A 21,061-nucleotide genomic window follows, 5' to 3' on the forward strand; every position below is an offset into this window, starting at 1 on the left:
CTTCTCTGGTGATTTTTGTGTAAATGTCACTCAATCATTTCTGTTTTGCTAACATCCACTGCATGCATTATATTTGACATAATAATGCTGTTCCATTTTGGTTCTAATGAAATCATTGCAAAGTTAGTCACTTTCTTAAATGTGCCCGGATTTCCCCTATGGAGACTCAATTGCCACGCTAGGTAAGGTGTTGTCAATTTTAACTAAAGTCAGGCAAACACTTATATATGATTGTTTGATTTCTCCTTTTGCTTAGGTCTTTCATGGGGTGGGGGAGGGCATCACCTTATGGAGTTGGATCTGGCTCTCTAGTACTACAAGTACTATTTATTTATTTACTTATTTGTTTGTCCTAAGATTTATTACCTGCCCTTCACCATAAGGTCTTAGGATGGGTTACTGCAATATAATGTGCAGTTATAAAAACCGACAAAACCGTTACAATTGTAAAAGCAAGAAAACAATTCCAAATAGAACAGAGCAATACAAATGCAGCAGAAGAGGTGTCCCACAAATGTATGAGGATAATTATATGGTAAAACTGTATGGTAATGATCTGTGAGGTAAAAAAAATAGCACCTAAAAGAAATTGTTGGAAAGAGGCAGCTTTTGTAAATAACCTACCTTTAAAGCCTCATTTTTGTACCCGCAGGTGGTCTATAGATTAGATTAAAAGTTTAGTTGAAATATAAAATGCACAAGAGATTTATATACCTTTTAGGTACATCCTTTTAGGATAGATATGTTAAAAAAGACAGTTTAAGGCAGGTAATGTTTTTAAAAAGCTTATGAAAACTGTCACCACTGGGAGAAATATACAGTAAGATTTACGCAGAATGCTTCAAAATTAATAAAAATATTTAAAAACACATTGGATTGGGGTGAGGGTGCGGATGTAAAAACAATTACCCCTTTTCACTAAAAGCCATATTTTTGTATTATTTGTGCAATTCTGTGCACAGCGTTGATCATTTGTATTTATCCATGGAATATAATTTTAGGAACACAGACATTTTAAAACTGTGGGGTTTTTTATTAGTTTGTTTTATATTAGATAAAAGCAAACTTCAGTGCTACAGAATAGAAGTAAATCTCACGGGGGGGGGGCTTACTCCTATGTAAGTGTGCATAGAATTGCAACGTTTGTGTGTGTGTGTGAGTGTGATATGTGTGTGCATGTATGCATATATGTACACATACCTATTTTATATACTATTACATATACTATTTTACAGATTTAGCCAGTTTAGAGCTTCATGCTCCATACTGAAACTTCTTTATGTGTGTTGCCAATCACCCCAGCTAGCTCTCAAATTTCTTACATTTAGCTATTTTTCTGTAGCCTGGAAATAGGTTATGTTTCCACCTTGTACAGTATTTTGTGTCTTGTAATATGTTAGCGTATAGGTCCAAATCATGAGAGCCACAGTAACTGGTGTAGCTTATCTGATTGCCATAGTACTACTTGGGTGACTTAAGATCTCATCTTCTTTATGCCTATGCCACAGATGTGATGAAATGACTTGAAGTGAAATGAGATGGATTTGGTCTATAGCCACTGTGCTATGCCAGATTTTCCATATGTGAAACCGATTTATAAGAACTACCTTCAATCCTGTGCACAAAATATATTATACATCTTCTTAATGGGAATCCAGAGGTGGAAGTTCCTTTCCCTGTATTATGAAATGGAATGTTTTATTTATTTGCTGTGTATAGGGAGTGCCTGTTTCTGGATTCTGTATATATTTGAAACACTCATCAAAATCAGTGGATTATATCTTCTTCATTTTATTCACCTGTGTGTGTCACTGAAGTGCATAGATTTGTTATTGCACATATTATGGTGAAATAGAAGCAACTTCATCATGGTAAATTGAGTTGTACCACTATAAAAGCAGTATGAGATCAGAATCAGTCCCAGAGGAGGCCCTTGCATAATTAAGGTGATTTTGCCCAGTTTGGGATGCATAAGGAATGTACAGTTAACCCATCTGTATCTGTGTAAGCTGACATTTACACAGAAGTTTGAGGCTTGTTAAATCAGTGTGCTTGGCACTGCACAAGAGGAGTGACCCATATATAGGCATATAAACAGGGTTTGGAAAGTAATTCTATTTCTTTTTTTAAAAAAAGGAAGAAGCCAGATCTAGTAGTAGTTAAAATGCTTAATATGTCCACTGGATTTGTAACAACGGCAAAATAGTAACACAACAGATTTGCCTCAAATTCCTAGAGACTTTTGTGCTTTCCATGCTCTTCTCTAGATTTAGCAAAATTCAATGATAGTGCTAAATCAATTTTTTTTAACTTTCAAGGGAAAAAACACTGGCAAAATTGTGTTTCTGTGGAAGGCTGTGTGCATAAATGAGAAACGTTGGATAGCTGCAGAGTGATCTCCTGTGGCCCTGCTAGTACAAGCCTTCCCCATATTGTCTCCTGCTTTTATATTAATTACAACTTGCATTATCAGCTGTGAGTCTGTAGCCCAGCAAATAGAAAATACTGCCCCTGGAGACCTAGCTTCTTGTATCTATTTTCCATCTCCTATTGTGCGCCACTCAGTATTCACTGCTTTTCTCCTGGTAACACTGCTCTTTAACGCAATTAGGTAAGAGCAAGAGGAGCGCCATCTTTGACTCCCAATTATTAAAACTACTGGGAATAGATACATGTACACTCTGCCTTCAATGGTACATGGTGCTTTAGTTGACAATCAGATACACACAAACTGTAAAATATATGAAGATACTCTACGTGTTAATAATGTTTGTGATGTTAAGGAATCAGCTGTTGTTGTCTGCGTGTAATTCATGCATTTATTTATTTTCCTAGCCAGCACCATTTATAGCATGAGTGCTCATTTAATAGCAAATATATAATAACATCAAACGTTTTTTTAAAAAAACCAAAAACTACCATATGTGCCTGTAATAAACTTTAGCTTTAGGCAACAGCCACAATAAAAAGTATGCCAGTATTTCAAGAAGATACTTAGAGCTGAAGTCATATTTTTTGTGGGTTGAAGTCAATGAAAGTTAACTTTTTCCCAGTGGATTTGCGTATAATGAAATGGTCTTCCAAATGGGTCAGCATGAATTTACATTGAGGGCTTGCCAAGCTTGTGATATCTCTGATTGTCTGCCTATGCTCTTCTCCAGCCCAAATTAGTCCGCGGTGAAGTGATGCATGCATGTTGATACCATGATGGATTTTCATGTTGAGTATAACTTTCTCTGGTGAATGAAAAACTGGTTTCAATCATAGAATCATAGAATTGTGGAGTTGGAAGGGACCCTAAGAATCAGCTAGCCCAGGCACCCCCAAACTTGACCCTCGGCCCTCTTTTGGGACTACAACTCCCATCATCTCTAGCTAACAGGACCAGTGGTCAGGGATGATGGGAACTGTAGTCCCAAAACAGCTGGAGGGCTGAGTTTGGGAGTGCCTGATCTAGTCCAACCCCTTGCAATGCAGGAATCTTAACTAAAGCATCCATAATAGATGGCCATTCAAGCTCTGCTTATAAACCTCCAATGACGGGGCATCAACCACCTTCTGACGGAGTCTGTTCCACTGTCAAATGTAACTGGAAGACACCACAGGCTAACTGAAAAATGTAGTGCATTGGTCTCAAATATGAGGCGACATATTTTGAGTAATTTTCCAAAAGTGGGTTCAACCCAAACATTCAGTGTCATGAAATGGGTGCGCAGTGCACCATCCATAACACTGTGCAGTATTTGAAAGCAGAGGGCTTTGGGAAGGAGGCGAGAGGCTTTATGTCAATGCTCTAATTTACCAAGAAAGTTTAGGGGACTAGCCTAGTTCTCCTAGTCTACTGACCACACGCCACTGGTTGAAAGTCAACTGAAAAAGTAAACCAAAAATTACAACATGCAAAAAATGTCAGCAAAAATTTGGTTCTTATCGTCAGGGCAGTATTTCCCAGTTTTTGGACATCTAATGAATATCGCTATGTTTGTTTTGATGCAAACTTAGATTTCAGGGCTGATATGAGCTCATGACAGAGCACAAGATAGGAGGTAGTCTTTTAAGTACATGGGTACTAATTTTCACAATAAAGTTGGAAAGATATTTTGTTTCTACAAAACCCCTGTAACATAAATAAAAAATTTTCTCCAAAAACTAAAGAAGACATAAATGACAACTTATTTAGCTGCGCTTTATCTAGTTTGTCTGTGGATATACCATAACTGGTATACACAACACACCAACTGGAAACTCCCATTGACTTGAATGACCTGTGAATTAGATTCTAATATATGTAATCAATTAAGCTGATTATATTAATCATGAGTTGTACTCTTAAATTTTTCATTTGGTTGTCGTTTTGGTTACAGTTCTCATGAATGACTATACGATGGGCATTGAGCCAGAGATATAAAATTGTACACAATGGGGGGAAAGTAGCTGAAATACAGATTGAGACATTTTATCCTATAAAATAAATACAACATGGTGCCATTTACTCAACATTTATATGTGTGGGTGGCAGCATTTAGAGTTTCAGAAAGTAGTTGCTCTCCCTTCTTATTCCTCTGCCAATTTTGATTGCATCTTAGGGAATATCTTTGGCTATTATTTTTATCTTCTGAGAAAATGGTGCCAGATTATAATCCTCAAGAATACTGTAATACAAGCAATACATCTTATTTAAGCAGTTGTAAAGCATCTTAGATCTGACAACTGAGATGAAGTGTAGCGCAGGTTGGTAAAGAGACCAAATGTTTTCAGCTTCAGGAAGTCTCACTAAAAGTGATCCATTCCAAACCATTTATGATTTAGAAATACAGAGACTGGTCAGGCTTTTAAAGTTCTGTATGACAGGTTTTGGTTGACGTTTGCCTTAAAATGTAGCTGAAATGCTACTAGTTAACCCCTGAATTTTTAATCTGTGAACTAAAGGGTTTTAACAGCAGCCAGTTTAAAAGGGCCTGCAGTGCATAGAATTAACATAACTAGCTATACACTCTGAAAAGTTTAGCCTAGGTGAACATGTTGCAATTATTAGATTTTATAGAAGTAGGTTCCAACATGATGTTGGAGGACAAAGCTCATGCCATGCTATTGTTTCTTTCCCTTTTCATGTATTTCTTCTAGCTCTTTATCTGATTACCATCCGGCAAACAGCTGACGCTAAGAGGCTGCAGAGGGCTGAAGTGCTCCTGTCTGCTGTTTGCCTTCAGCTTGAAGCTATTTGAGTGGTTTCCTAACTCAGAGATAAAAAGAGAAGCTCATAGGCACAATCCTTTTAATCGAGACTGCGCAGAAACTTGCATGATCATGGCATTTTGTTTCCATATTCATTTCTCTGAACTCTCATCCTCAGTGCTGACTTGAAATATATAGTTTTTAAGAATCTTTCAACTTTTCCTTTTGTTTTGTATCAGCTCAGTCTTCCAGCACGATGGTATTATTTTCTGTATATTCTTGGGAGGAAAATAATTAATCTCCTGTAGTTTTAGCTGAAGTACTTATCTTAGCACCTAATATACTGTTATTGCTTTATTGAGATTTTCTGTCATGCTGAAATTGCTTCAGCACAGAAGAGGGGGGGGGGACATGTGGGCTGCTTTGACTGTTGTGTTTCAAATGTTGTATTCTCAGCCCAATCTAATTTGATTTTGTAGATAGTCCAACTAAGCAAGCGAGAGGTTTGTGTGATTATTGTTGGTAGCCTGCTAATGTTTTTAATGGTAATACTGTATTGTGTTTTTGATATTCAGTTGGGAGCCGCCCAGAGTGGCTGGGGAAACCCAGCCAGATGGGCGGGCTATAAATAATAATAATAATTTATTATTTTTATTTATTATTATTAGCCTTTATTCATTTTCTATTGTTCAGCCATTGCTCGGTGGAAGACAGTAGGACTTTTTGCATTTGATTGCTGTGAATTTGTGGATAATGCCTATTCACTTTAGCTTGGGTTTCATTGTAAAATGTTATTGTGCAGACTTACTAAATATTGTTGCAAGGCAAGTGGGTACTCAAAGTATGTTTGTTAATGATAACTTGAGATGCTGCCTACACATAACCCAAGGCTAGCTCTGAAATTTGTCCCTGCCAGTAAAGCATTTTGAATTCCCTTCCATTAAAGGGAAGAAACTGGTTAATTATGTAATATATTGGGCAGATTGTCCACCTATATTTTTACATTGTGGGGATAGGCATTTGTTCACTATATTTTTATTGCGGGGGATATGCCATCCCAGGCACCAAAACATTGACAATTTGGCCATTCTCTATACTTACTAGATTTTAATGGATTTACAATTGATAGACACTGGCTGGTGTAATGAGGCTTCATAGTGTGTGTGTGTGTGTGTGTGTGTGTGTTTAGGGTATCTATCTATCTATCTATCTATCTACAAATTGTCATCATGTGTTAATTTTGTTGGAACAGCTCGGTGTTTGTGCTATTTTCCTGAGTAGAAATTATTTTACAGAAATGTTTCTTGTTAGGATGTGTTTAATTTAAGTTGTCATATATAGGTGACAAGTAATGCAGGTCCAGCCCCAAGTCTGATCTATTGCATGTGTTCTTACTCTCCTTTTCTGTGAGAGGAAATTCCATCTCTTGCCTGCCTTCATGTGGTGCTGATAAAGCTTTTCCTGTACAGTAGAATTCCTGTTTTCCTTTAAGCAACAGCAGGGTATTGGGAATGATCAGGAAAGGGGAGGAGGACCAGGAGGAGAATACACTTAGCAAAGTAGCTCTTAGCTGTAACTTTCAGTTTTCTTCACTTACCCTTTATAAAATAGCAGCTCTTCTCTCCAGGAAAACCAATACTCAGTATATTTAAAATGACGAGGAGTTATGACTAAACAACTAAGGCAGAAGGTTCACTTAGTCAAGTTTTGCCAGATCTCCTATAATATTAAATCACACATTCTCCTTTATTTTATTTCATGGAAAAAGAATGCTATTAGAAAGACAGATACATCTAATTGCCTAGAGGTTATTCGGGACAGTCTTAGACATCTAGAAAGCATTTTAATATACAACCTCTTTTAAAAAGCTAAAATTATCTCACACTTCCTACATGTTGTGGTTGTGGTTGTTGGCATCTGTCTCAAGAGGTAATGGAGTGTGCCTCTGGGGGTGAAGTAAAACCACTGTGTTAGCAGCACCGAAGTGACCTCCCCAGGGTGCAAGCCTGGGCAGTGTATATGGAGGTCCTGTGCTGCCCAGACAAGGCCCCCCTCTTGGCCTCACTGATGTGGTCTAAAGGAAAGCGGAGCCTGGCTGCAGGAGTTCCCAAAAGGAGGAATACATGTAGCCATACCTATAATCATTCCTGTTTGATTACTAGAACCAAGGTTGCAATCCTATACCTGGGAGTAAATCTCAATAAGGTTTAGTTTTGAATAGACATCTGTAGGATTGCATTGCACATAAATTAAAATCAAGGGATTAAGGTGCCACTGAAAGTTTATCAAAGTATTTTTCTGAAGCATTTTTAAGAATTAAAAATAGACTGCTACTGAATATGTATTTTAAAAAATCAAACTTTGAGCCTATTTTAAAGGGGAAATTAAGCTACTATTCAAAGCACACTTTGCAGCAAAATTCATTTAAACCAATGTGCTTGAACATGCATTGAACTGGTACATTAGTATGTCCTCTGCATCTAAACAGTAACTGCATTTTGGGAGTGTTTACAAGTGCTAATGTGCCCACTTTTTTCTGCCTCCCTCTCTCCTTCCCCTTCCTCAATTTGCTATTGGAATGATAACTGTGGAAAAAACAACATTTTGACATCAGAATCCTTCCTCTTGGAGAGACCACGATGATGCAACCTCAACGCACTCAGCAGGCACACCAGGGCCTTCCAGTGGGGGCCATGCTTCCCAGAGTGGAGACAACAGCAGTGAGCAAGGTAAAAGGTCAAGCTTTTTTTCCCTGTGCAAAGTAGGCATGACTAAAATAACTTCAGTGTCTTTTATTATATCAGTGCATCTGCCTTAGTGTAAACACAAGAGTGGCAGGCTTGCAGTGTAATCAGCTGTAACTTAGGGAGACATTTATTTCCTTTTTGCAACCTACTTAGCTGTATTTTATTATTATTTCAAAGCTAAATATCTAATCTTCAAACAAGCTTTGCAATAACAATTGATTAGTTCTGCCAATTCCTTTACAAATTTGGTTATCTACAGTTTATTTTTGTGTGGTGTAAGTAAATATCATGGCAGACATGCACCCCAGCTGTGATGGAGCAATTCGTACTGGTCTCTAAACAGAAAATTTAATTTGTACTGTCAGCTAAAAGGAGGCTTCAATAGCTAGTTGAAATGCATTTAAGCCACAAAAGAAACAAACATAAATTCTTAACTTGCTAAAAAGCAAAATCACATGTAATCATTGCCGGGCTCCAATCCGTATCACAATTTCTTCCAGAGTAGTCACATTAAAGTTAATAGTTAAACTTCTGCAGTGAGTGGCTTGTGGATTGCCATCTATAGCACTGCATTAAAAAAATCTGATTGAAATAAATGGAAAGGGGTTTGGTTTCAGCATTAGAATTCAGACAAAAAAGTAGTTGTGTCCAGTTGTACACTATATTTACAACCTAGAATTAAAAATGTTAGCTTGAAGCAAATTTTACTAAAATCAATTGTATGCTACTCCCTGATCAGTAGAATTTAATTTCAAGGAAGCACAATTAAGATAGGGCTGTTAATCCCATTGAATCCAGTGCCACTCATTCTGCATAACTGGGTATTCCTCCCCCCCAAAAAAAAATGTTCATTAAACTTCAGACTGAGACCTGAGGAGTAACTGCTTTCGATGCAAACATTTTAAAATGTTTTCCACAGCCTTCCAGTTTTGATATACATTTATATTATATTACAAACAGTTTTTATCATTACTGTCTCGTTTTAAAGTGCTGTAGATTTTCTTAAATCAAGAATAATAGGGAAGACGGTTGCACTGGTCTATGAAGACCAAAACCTCAGAGGTTTGGAGATGAGGCATGGTTGTCCCTTATATGAGTACAACTGTGTTTGCATTAATCCTTTATTCAAAAGATTCAGATTTCAGATGCTTTTACTGGAGGTAATATAGGTAGTTCATGACTGGTTGTAAGGGACAAGCTCATACATATTTGTGATTGATTTATGCATATTTTTCTAATGGCAGCAAACTCCATGATTATTACATAAGAGTAATAGTTCTGCTGGCTTCTTTAGGAATAAATGCTCCTTCGGTACAACTACGACATGTTCTGTGCTTATTTACCTCTCTGTTGAAGAGCTGGGGCACAATTGTGGGAAAGTTCACAGAGATTAACTACACATAGGGTGGGAGTTCCATGGATGGAACGCGTAACATCTTTTTTGGTACAAAGAGCACTGCAGGAAGTAGCATGACCCTGTGTCCTACTTCAAGGGCTGTCCAGTCTAATATAAAGAACCACAGGAAGGGAAATGTTAGCACCTGGACAACAGACTGAGCAGGCACAAAGCTGACCTGGTCACAGTCTTCCCCACCATGATTAGATGCATGTATTTCTATTAAATTGTAGAAGTTATTTCTAAGTTTGCATGTGAACATATATATTAGCATATATATCTAAATTTTATTCAAAGCGGCATCCTCTTTTTTTGATTCTGCATTTCCTCTTTTTTGACGATGCATAAATGAGTTAGAATCAATGCATATAGGTGAAGTAAACTGGAGGGCATCAGGTTGACAAAGACTTTTGTATAAACAGGTTCCTATCTTCCTGAAACTCCCAACTTTTGTGCCGTTTCTCCCTAGGTATGGTTGAAAATAGATTCTTAGAGCTGTTACACACATTTTGGATGGTGTCCAGTGCACTTGTTCTGTTACTGTAAGTCCTTGTGCTTGCACAACAGAACGTTCCCTACTCCCCTACTCCTTTTCGCACATGTACCCCACCCCTTTCCCAAATCCAGACGGCTGGGAGAAGCACCAGAACAGATTTGGGGAGCATGGGGTACACGGGGAGAGGAGAGGGAGGTGGCATTCTGTTGCATAGCCATAATATTTCTTTATTTTTTAAGCTATGTGGGTAAGATTTTTGTTTTTTAAGAATGTGTGCGTAAAAATATAATATGTGAACATGACAAAGAAATGTTAGCACACTTATTTGTTGTTAAAGTGTACTTATAAGAGAGCTAAGTCTGGTGCAGCTGACTTCTGAGTGTTTATTCAGTGACAAAACATGAGCTTGCTGCTATATAATTGCTGTGTAGGCACCCTGGCATGAATTATCATCCCGCTGTTTTCATGAAGACTTAAAAGTGCAGTTTTTGTGTCATAGACTTGTACCCTGTGTAGTAGTGTAGTAGTAGTAGTAGTAGTAGTAGTAGTAATGCTATTATTTGTATGCTGCCCATCAGGCTGGGTTGCCCCAACCACTCTGGGCAGCTCCCAACAGAATATTAAAAACATCAAACATTAAAAACTTCCCCAAATGGGGCTTCCTTCAGATGTCTTCTAAAAGTCAAATACTGTAGTTGCTTATTTCCTTGACTTCTGATGGGAGGGCATTCCACAGGGCGGGTACGACTGTCGGAAAGGCCCTCTGCCTGTTTCCCTGTAACCTCACTTCTTGCAGTGAGGGAACCGCCAGAAGGACCTCGGAGCTGAACCATGGAGGTAGAGAAACTCCTTCAGGTATACAGGGCCAAAGCTGTTTAGGGCTTTAAAGGTCGGAACCAACACTTTGAATTGTGCAATTGTGCTCAGGAATGTACTGGGAGCCAATGTAGATCCTTTAACACAGCCTTTTTCATCCTTGGGTGCCCAGATGTTTTTGGCCTACAACTCCCATCATCCCTGACCACTGGTCCTGTGAGCTAGGGATCATGGGTGTTGTAGGCCAAAAACATCTGGGGACCCAAGGTTGAGAACCACTGCTTTAACACCAGTGTTATATGATATAGTGTGGGATTCCTGGGCAGAGCCCTTTTTGACCCCTTAGGGGACCAAGGAGCTGTTTTACTTTATCGGGGGGGCGGGGAGAGCTATCACACCCTGCTGCCCCTTGGCTATGCCCATGCCTCTACCTAAATACTAGTACTGAGCCCCCATACATTTTCTTTCAGGAAATATGGAAGCTGGTGGGCTGGAACGCTGCATATTATTTTGGCATTCTTCTCAATCATCCATTGTGCTACACTCTGAACCCAGGTCCCATATTTTATTTCACAACAAGGGGTTGCTGGTAGGGAAAGTGGGATATAAACACAATGAACTGGTCCAAAGAACTTTGTTTTCCAGTTTGCATGGATAGAGGGGCTTCTGAACCCTCTCCTTCCAACAGGGCTCCTACATAGCTCCAAAATCTGTACCAGAAACTCAGTTCAGCCTCACAAAAAACCTTCCTGCCATGGAGTGGGAAATAAAAAGCTTATGGGCTGTGGGCAAGTGCTTAAATTAATCACAAAGGGCTCTTCTGATCCCAGTTCATGTATGATATTTATTTCTAGTTGCTTCATTATTATTTCATACTTTCATGGAGTTTGTAATGTAGCAAGATTAAGTGCCTGAACAAGTTCCTGTCCTGGTTACTGAAAGTCTTCTCAGACCTGCAACCAGAAAAGTAAAAAATGTAACCTTCCTTTTTAATAATTAGATGGTGGTGAACAAAATGAATAACATAAAGTCATATTCTGAAACAATAAAAATAGCCAATTCTGTGATCACTAATAACTAAAACTGTCATTCACAAATGCATGCCTTGTGCAAGGGTTACAAAGTCAACATGATTTTAATTCTGGTGTAGTGCACACCCAGCCTATGTATCTTCATAGCCGTAGTGATGTGGATCCCTTCAAGTCTTAGTCATGAATATATATCCTTCCACAGAAAGGCACATACATTAATTCCATGATGTGTTATGGTACATAGGGACCAGGAAACTGTAAAGATGGGAAATATATACTGCTCAGAAGTAGATTGGAGGATTTGATGTCGTCTCTTTAAAGTAATAATAATAATAAGTAATAATAATAATTTTATTATTTATACCCCGTGCATCTGGTTGGATTTCCCTAACGACTCTGGGCAACTGTCACAGGCCTCAGAGGTTAGACTCATAGACAACTCAACAATATTTACATTATGTTCACAAACCGATTCTTTAGCCAATCCGTGTGCTCTTACTTGCCCAGTAAATCACCTTCACTGCTGCTTCATTTAGTAGACCAATATTTTCTATATGTCTGACACACATTGTTCTGAAAAGCTGGTTTCCCAAGTGTGTACTCCCATTCTGGCGAACAGTTGGCACCCCATAAGTTGGCACTTACACTGTGCTGGTCACAATCTCCTTCCCTTCTCAGGAAATGCCAGCAAGAGAATGAAAACTCTGAAAGAACCCTTCTGTTGTGTTTGCCTTTATCATTTCCTTTGGAGGGGGCAGTATCTGAAAAACCCGCAGGAAATAGTCCCCTAAGCAACTGAAGTGAATCTTTTGAGACAATATGGGAGTCTGGGGAAGTTGATACTTCTAGGCTATACTTTCAAATCCTCCCTTCCATCCCTGAACCCTTGTCAGCCCAACTTTAGGCTGTGTTGTGAAGGGAGATGTATTGAAGTTGTTTCTGTCTAGGATTGTGATTTCCTTGAACACAATCTTGTAGGCATGCAAGAACTACTTGCCCTTACTGTTTCCCTGCTCATCTGTTTAACATGGAAATTAAAGAACTGGGTTTCTTCATTCTTAGCTCTGTGTATATTTTGTGTTTTTCCATCAGCAGCGTACTCCTCTCATGCTACCATCTGCTTCCCTAACCTTGTTCCATAGTAGCAAGTTTTCCATAGCTGCTGGTCCCTTAAGGATGCCACTACGCCAGTAAAAATTTCCCTGAGATGGAGGCATATGTAAAATTCCATTAGCATCCCACTGATGAACATGTGTAAGTAGTCCACATCTTTGTCTCTCAGTCTCTTTCTCTCATCCCAGCATTACTTTTTCCCACTTCAGATGACACATACGATTTGCACACTAGTTTTGGAAAGGCTTGCCAGCATGTGTAAAAAGAATTCTGACTGCTGTTGCATTGCAAAGATGTTAATTTTCAGGCACTGTTTTCCAGCTTCAGTGTGTGTGTGTCTTAAAGCTGCAATCACAGAAGAAGAATATCTGAATATTTTCTTCCTCCCTTACAAACCCACACACCCACATCCCTGGATGCTTTCACTTCATCTCTTTCACTGTAGGCTCTAGGTTATTTTCTTTCTTTCACTTCATCTCAATCCTTATATACGAGCAGAGCTTTTTTTCAGCCAGAACTCACCGGCACTTCTCAGGTGGGCGCCATTGCCATTATAAGAAAACAAGCGGGACATTCATGGTGAGTTCTGTCACCTCCTTTTCTGGAAAAATATCACTGTATACGAGCTTAGCAAGATAAAAAACAAACAAAAACATTGTTGTATTCCCCTTATAACAACTTAATGGAATGTGAGGAAGAGAAGTCAGTAACATTTATGTTATTTCCTCCGTGGGTCAGCTAATGGAAGATAAAAGTGGAGGAAATTTGAAAGGGTTAGTCCTCCTACATTTCTTCTTCAGCACTGTTGTGGGCATACTTGGCCTTAGATCATTTTGTAACAAAGGTGGCTGCCTAAATTATTGTTTTTTCTAGAACATTCTAAGAAGAAGAAGAACGAGATTTTACAGAAGGGCTAGCACCATGATAGCATTAAAAAGGACTGATGAAGTAAAAAAAGAAAAGAAAAAAGTTATGAGTGAGTTGCAACTCTGGCATTGAAAGAGTTAAACCCTTTGGGCAGTGTTCAGTGAAAGATAATCCTAATTATATTAGCTGGGCTCAGTGTTGTTTTTAGCATGTCATCTTGGTTGTACAAGAGAAAACCAAACTGTACTGTATCTTGTACTAGTCTTGATTATTAGACTGCTCCAAAGCAATTGCTACCTTAATTGTGGCTGAGATTCACTGAAGCAAATTGTGTCAGAAAATATTCAGTCAAAGAGGAAAAAGTAGATATTCTTGGTATTCTTTTGCTGTTGTTTGTATGAATGTACGTATGTATTTAAAGCCAGGGAGGGTTAACTAACTCTATTAATAGAAATGAAACACTAAAACATTTTACAAAGAAAGAGAAAAAAGGGAAAGAAGCCGATTTAATGGTGTAATGAGGCCATCTTCCAGAGACTTGTTTTGTGTAAGGCTTGCTTTGACCTTTCACTTTGCTCAGGAGCCCAACGCTTCATTTTTCACATTCTTGCAATTACGTTAACGCTTCAAGCATTTCTGACTCCAAGTCAGCTAGCAACACTAGGCATAACTCAACACTGTGAGTTTTTCCTCCTCTCTGTAGATTCATTAACAGGTCACAGGGGTCCCAACTGAAATTTAAAACTGACTGGTTCTGTTGGGTTAGCTGAGTTATGGCAAGAGAGATAGCAGAAAAGGGTCCGAGAGGTGGGGAGGAGAGAAAGAAGACTCTGGGGTTTTGCCAGAAAGTATATATGTAAAACCCTAATCAGCGCGTTAGAAGTATGTGCAGTTTTATCATCCAGCCATTTGTCTGGAAGAAAGGATCTGTGTGTCTTCTGGAGTGCTACATTTTCCTTCTTCTATATAAAATAAAGTAAAAAACCACTGACAAATCACTGCTTTAAACCGCTAACAGCTTGTGATGTTCTATACAATAGCAACAGATATACTTTTCATTGACTTTTCAATCTTTTATTATCTCTTTATAGGGTATTTCAGATAGTGAATTTGATATTATACTTTTCATGTATAATCCTACAAACATTTTAACATTTTAAACCATGTGGCCTACACAAAACCACCAAGGAATACTTGTCTTATACTTAATGAGACATGGGTTTTATGAATGGCCTATCATGCTCGTTTTATACCCAGAAGGCCTGATCCCAAGAGATATTTGGCTCTTAAAAGGCTTAACAAACTCTCTCTTTAACATCCATCTAAATGTAGCTAGTTATTCTCATTGGGTTCTGCAACAGAAGGCATTGGCCTTAAAGCAACGCACACAGAGCTGGTACATATTGGCAAAGCAGGGAATTCACCTGATTCTGCAGTGGAAAGTCACATGCAAAAGTTGGTTTATGTATGGCCAATATGGACATCTGAGCATCGATTACTGTGCCATTTGAGTGCAACTGAAATTGCTAGATTACTTTTGATGCATAGAGGAAACCCTAGCACACTTTTACTCTCCAGTAGTTGCCTGCAACTATAAATAGGCAAATGCCAATTTTTCTATAAATTTCCAGAAAGGTAGCCAGGTTAGTCTCTTATAGCAAAAACAATGACGTGTATTGTGGAATTTATTATGGCATAAGTATGATGTGGGACAGGTAGATATCCAAAGCGAGGATTATAAGTGAACAGAGGAAGAAAAAAGGAGAAACTAGCCACACAAATCAAAGTAGTAATCAGTTACCATGAGGACTAGCAACAGAGACACTTCACCCATTATATGCATTTGAATCTCTTATGTACCTTGGATGTATCAAAAGCTGCAGTTCCGTTTTGCAATGTACATCTGTGTGCACAATGGAACTTCCTCTCCCTCTCTTGTCCCTTGCAACCCCCTAAAGGTAAAGGGACCCCTGACCATTAGGGCCAGTCATGGCCGACTCTAGGGTTGCGCCGCTCATCTCGCTTTATTGGCCGAGGGAGCCGGCTTACAGCTTCCGGGTCATGTGGCCAGCATGACTAAGCCGCTTCTGGCGAACCAGAGCAGCGCATGGAAATGCCGTTTACCTTCCCGCTGGAGCGGTACCTATTTATCTACTTGCACTTTGACATGCTTTCGAACTGTTAGGTTGGTAGGGGCAGGAGCAGGAGCAGGGGCCGAGCAACGGGAGCTCACCCCGTTGCGGGGATTCGAACTGCCGATGTTTTGATCGGCAAGTCTTAGGCTCTGTGGTTTAACCCACAGCGCCACACGCGTCCCTTGCAACCCCTACACACCCTCAAAATCTGGAACAAATTTTGGGGGTGCACACAGGGAGGCGAGGAGGGGGGAATTCTGTTGCACAAGCATAAAATTATTTACACAGCACTGGATACAACGCCAGGAACCTTGGAGAATTATGAGATTCACTCTCATGATTTTCCTTATCCATTGAAATGTCCCTAACACCTGTCCCATTGTCTTAGGCTTAGGAGCATGAACTTAATAAACCTTAAAGCAGAAGCAAACTTGATCTGAAATTTAAAGCAGCTAAATTCCGATCACCCTGAATAAGGCTACATGTGATATTAAGGAGAGGTTAGTGTGTGAAAGGGTTATAACCACACATTTGTATCAGTGAATATCTAAAACCACCTTTGAAATACTTTTTTTGATAGTGTAATGTAGTTTTCTGTGTGAAAAATTCATTAATTTTTCCAGGGCAAAGTCAGCAGAGATATTCACTGAAATCACACATGCTTATCCTATGCTACATATTTGAGCTAATTCATATTGAAAAAAGTTGAGTTGTGTTATTAATTAATTTTTAAAATGGAATTGGCATTAAATTTTTTTAGTAGAATTTTTCTTTTCTTGATCATGCAAGCAGCATTAACACAGTGGGCATATAATGAGAATTGTTCAAATCTGGTGCGGGAGTGAATACTGATACTGGGGGGGGGGGCGGGGGGGCAAACAACAGACACCTTAAAATTTTAGGGATTTTTTATATTCACTTTTTAAAAGATCGGATACTTAACATTGTTGTGCAAATTGGGCACATGTGCAGCCCTAACATATATGTTCAAGCTTTTTTACTTTCCCATTCAAAACAGCTAGAGTTTTCTTGATGGAAAATGGAAATTTTGTTGAATGAAAGTAGAGGGCAAAAAGTTGATGCATTTTTATTTAACATATCTACCGCTCCATTTTAGCGAAACCTCAAAGCAGTTTACTGAGTCAAAATGACTTAAGAATAAATGTTTGGTGGTAGCTACATGAATTCTAATTATATTTTCCCATTAACAATATGCAATATAATTTCAAAGAGTTCTACAAGTTTTCATTCTACTTAAATCGGCAGGTGTGATCGTGCTGATCACTTGTTGGCCATGCTGTGTGGGTATGTATGTAGGAGACAGGGAATCAGGTTTGGATACAGTTCTTTTCCCTCACAGAACAGATGATAGTCCTCTCAAAGCCGATACTGCTGCCACCATATTAGTGGATGCATGTATGGAGCTCAGCCAGCAACTGGCACTGGGTGCCTTGCCCTAGGTGCTTCATCAACACAGAAGCCTTTTGTGGGCGCACACCTCAGCCAGCAAGGAGATCCACTTCAGAAAACCCCCTTCTGCGCGCAGAACGCTTTTGCTACACCAGGCCAAATGTCTTATTTTTCAGCAGGATTAAGATGCAGCAGTTAAGCAGGTTTTGTAAATTCGTTTTCCCTTTTAAAGTTTTTAGATCTTTGCTTATCAATGATGTGCATGAATAATCTCTGTTAGCATGGTGGATGGGAGCTATTTTAAGAGAAAGGCCTCCCCATGTTTTAAAGCACACACAAAAACATGCACTTCCCTCCTGTTGCTGTCATTGAGATGTTGACAAATTGAAGAATATTGATGAAACCTTTGGTTTAAGCATTACTTGCCAAGCTTGTTTTATTATTATTATTATTATTATTCTAGTTTTAACAATAGTGTGGGTTCAGCAGCAATGAATAAAAAAGGACAGGGATGACTTTGTTTCAATATTTTTGATGTGCCAATATGAAATAAATTGTCTTAAGCAAATGGAATATGCTGTTTTAATCATTAGTTATGCATGAGAGAAAAATTGATGTTGACATCTTTGCTGTAAAATCATTGTAATGGGGCTTCCCTTGCAATTCATTTTTGTAAAATTCATTTTGTACATTTTGCAGCAATTGAACCATCTCTGCACTGTGAATAGGCAGAATTCCCAGAAATACTGAGACAGTTGGCCCAGTAACTGCTGAGCTCACACTACACACACTGCATGCGTATTAACCATTAAACTGCCAGATCAAACTGAGCTAAAGAAGCTAACAGTTTATTATCCACCCATCTTCCTTTGCTTTTTACCCTCCTATATTGAAAAAAATACCTGCTGGATTATTATTTTTAAATAATATTTTTGTAACTGTATTATGTCCCTTTCTATTAACCACACCAGTCAGTGGGGCTACAATTTCATAGTAAATCTCTTTTATTTATTGTACAGTTTTCTAGTCATTATACTGGTGAAAACTGCAGATTCTCATCTTTTATTGAATTTAAAGCTTAGAGGTGAGTGAGCTCTTAAAATATTATAATACATTTTAAGACTTACATCTTACTCCATTAGTTTCCACCCACCCTTGCAAATGATGGGTTCTTTAAAATAATATAAAATATATTTTGAAAATCATTTCAAGTTATTATTTTATAGTGACTATGTGTTCTAAATATGTTGTGTTCTAATGCAGCCTATGAAATCTCTCTATGAAATGGAATGTTTTCATAGTAGTGGGAGTTTTGCTTAAAAAAACACACACAACCCCCGCCCCTCTAAATACGATATGACAGATGCCATCTGGAATAATCTTTTGCAAGTTGCTTTTAAACTTTGTATTTTTCCTACAGCTAAGTTCATCCTGAACTGGTCGCTTACTGTTAGTATAAAGGACACAAAGAACTTTCTTTCCCCCTGGCTTCTCCACATGGCTTCTCAAAGGAAATAATTGAACAATATTAGCAAAGAGAGGGCAATTAGTAGGATCTTTGGCGTTATCACATGCATTTTTGTTTTTAAATACAAGGCCCATCTTCTGACATGTTTAATCTGCCCCATGTGTCCAAAACTATTTGACACTTTTGCACTTGTCTAATTACAGTAATATATATACCAGTTAGAATAGGAATGCCTCCATAATTCAGTATTCTGAAACTTTACATGGAGGTGTAGTAATGCTTTTCTGAATTGCTAGAGTGTGACTAATATCTTCTTATATATATTGAATTATTTGAAAAGTCTAGTGTTGGTATCTCTGGATTTTTTAAAACTTAGCCTGAGTAAAGGGATGTCTCCTGATGCCTGTTAGAGTTTAATTTAGAGTAGTAATTAAACTTGAATACTGCCTCATAAACAAAAGATAAACAATAAACCAGCCACGTTCCCTGCTGTTTCATAGCTTTCTTTCCCAGATGTTTCAGCCTGATAATTTTTACACAGTGAACTACCTAGTATGTAGTGTTGTGGATAGAGGTCAAAGACTAGGTCTTTATAATGGACTATTTTTTAACCTTAAACCCCCCCTCCAATGCAAGGGTAGTCTTCATTTTGATTTTAATATTACAAAGTTAGCAAGTTTGAATACTCATTTACCATATTTACGAAGGCTATGCAGATTTTTAAAATCTTAAATTATGCTGACAGAATCATCAAACTCTTATAGTTATAGCTTTCCTCCCTAATAAAATTCATTGTTAATAAATTGTGAAATGTTCTATTGAGAGACATACATAGAGACAGAAGTTTTTTTTTTAATTATGTTGATCCTAGGCAACTAAAGAAGTGTTGACAATGGAACACCCCCCCCCCCCAAAAAAAAGACCCTTCCCTCAGGCTCCTTGGGCTCTGTCCACTTTTTGGACTGCTCCACTGTCAACCATGATTTTCTAATTGCCAGGTATTAGTAGTAGGACGTTCAAATGCAGAAGCCATGTTATTTTCACTGGGTGGGGTAATTACTGAAAGCTGAGAATAGCTGCACTAAAGACAGAGGGATACTTTCATGATCCCATTAGCATAAGAGTGGGTAAATTATTCATGCCAAGTGAGGATTCTATGGGGAAAAGTATAGTTAATGCACATAGTTTTTAAATGTATCCCTTTCTGCTCCGAGACTAAATTCTTGTTGGATTCAGTTCTCAGACATTTACGGGAAAGCTCTAGTGGCATGTTAGACGCAGTTCATCTCTCTCTGTTTGCAGCGCTCTCAATAGAGACCATCTGGCAAAGATCCAAAAGGTGATTAAACAAAATGATCAGCTCTTGTTGCTGTGTTACATGTCCAATACTCTGGATTAAAAAACATGACCCACGACAGTCAGCTCACGTCATTCTTTTTCTTTTCTCTTCTTTTCTTTACTATTCTATCTCCCTTCTCTCTCTCTCTCTCTCTCTCTCTCTCTCTCTCTCTCTCTCTCTCTCCCCCCCCCCCCTTTTCTGACTAAGAATTCAGATGGTCCACAAATGCCTATGCCATCTTTGGGTCCTTATGGCCTATAATCATGAACAGGATGTTCAAATGTCTGTTTCTGTAGCTTGGTCCGTTCCAGCAGTATAGACACAGTTCATTTTAATTGGGTCAGTCTAAAGTTCTTAACGACAGTGATAGAATTACTAATGTTCATTCTCATAACAGTAAACATTTGAAACATATGCTTTCTGACATAAGAAAAGGTGAGATTTGAAAACAGGCTGATGCAATTGGTTCCATTTCTTGAGACTTAAGCATATCCTAGCATGACACTGTCATCTGCTTTAAAAAAACAGATCCTCACAACCAAGCAAAATAAGAAAAAAACAAACTCTGTTTTAACACCACAATCAATGATGAATTTACAGTGCCATTCAAAAAACTACTCCCTTATCATAAACAAGCTGATAATCACACTGAATCTAACTCCCAATTAGCTCTTCCTTCACTCACAGAGATCAGTGCGTGTCCTCCTTAAGCCATGATTTGTTGCTATTGAGTTAGACATACCTTATGTCATATTCAAAAATTTAAGGATTTCCACCAGATATTACCAGAAATTCCAGTCAATCAGCAAGGTAATTTCCAAAGCACTCATTTAGATGACTGAGTTAAGGTAAAAATGCTGTAAATCAGGACATATGTATATTATCATTAGGGGCTGCACCAAATGCCAAAGCTGCAGCATAAATTAATCAGGGAACAGACACTGTTGGAAACTAATGAAATATTGAAATGAAATAGACATCACACAAGTGAAAGATCTTAAGATCTTGTTTCAATAAAGAAATTCATAGGAACCCTCAACAGCAACTTACTCCTCTTCTCAATTTAAA

General features: G+C 38.3%; 1 protein-coding gene across 16 annotated transcripts in view; it reads left to right on the forward strand.

Annotated features, from left to right (window-relative positions):
• The window catches only part of MEIS2 (Meis homeobox 2), a 225,454-nt gene that overhangs the window by 11,883 nt on the left and 192,510 nt on the right, over nt 1–21,061 (forward strand). For all 16 annotated transcript variants that reach the window (XM_083452797.1, XM_083452789.1, XM_083452799.1 and 13 more), the window contains one exon: nt 7,790–7,904. In XM_083452797.1, coding sequence (XP_083308923.1) covers nt 7,790–7,904 — 115 coding nt within the window. The remainder of the gene's footprint in view (nt 1–7,789; nt 7,905–21,061) is intronic.

This window comes from Podarcis tiliguerta (genome assembly GCF_965153285.1).
Source record: "Podarcis tiliguerta genome assembly, chromosome: 1".
In the NCBI taxonomy this organism is placed as follows: Eukaryota; Metazoa; Chordata; class Lepidosauria; order Squamata; family Lacertidae; genus Podarcis; species Podarcis tiliguerta.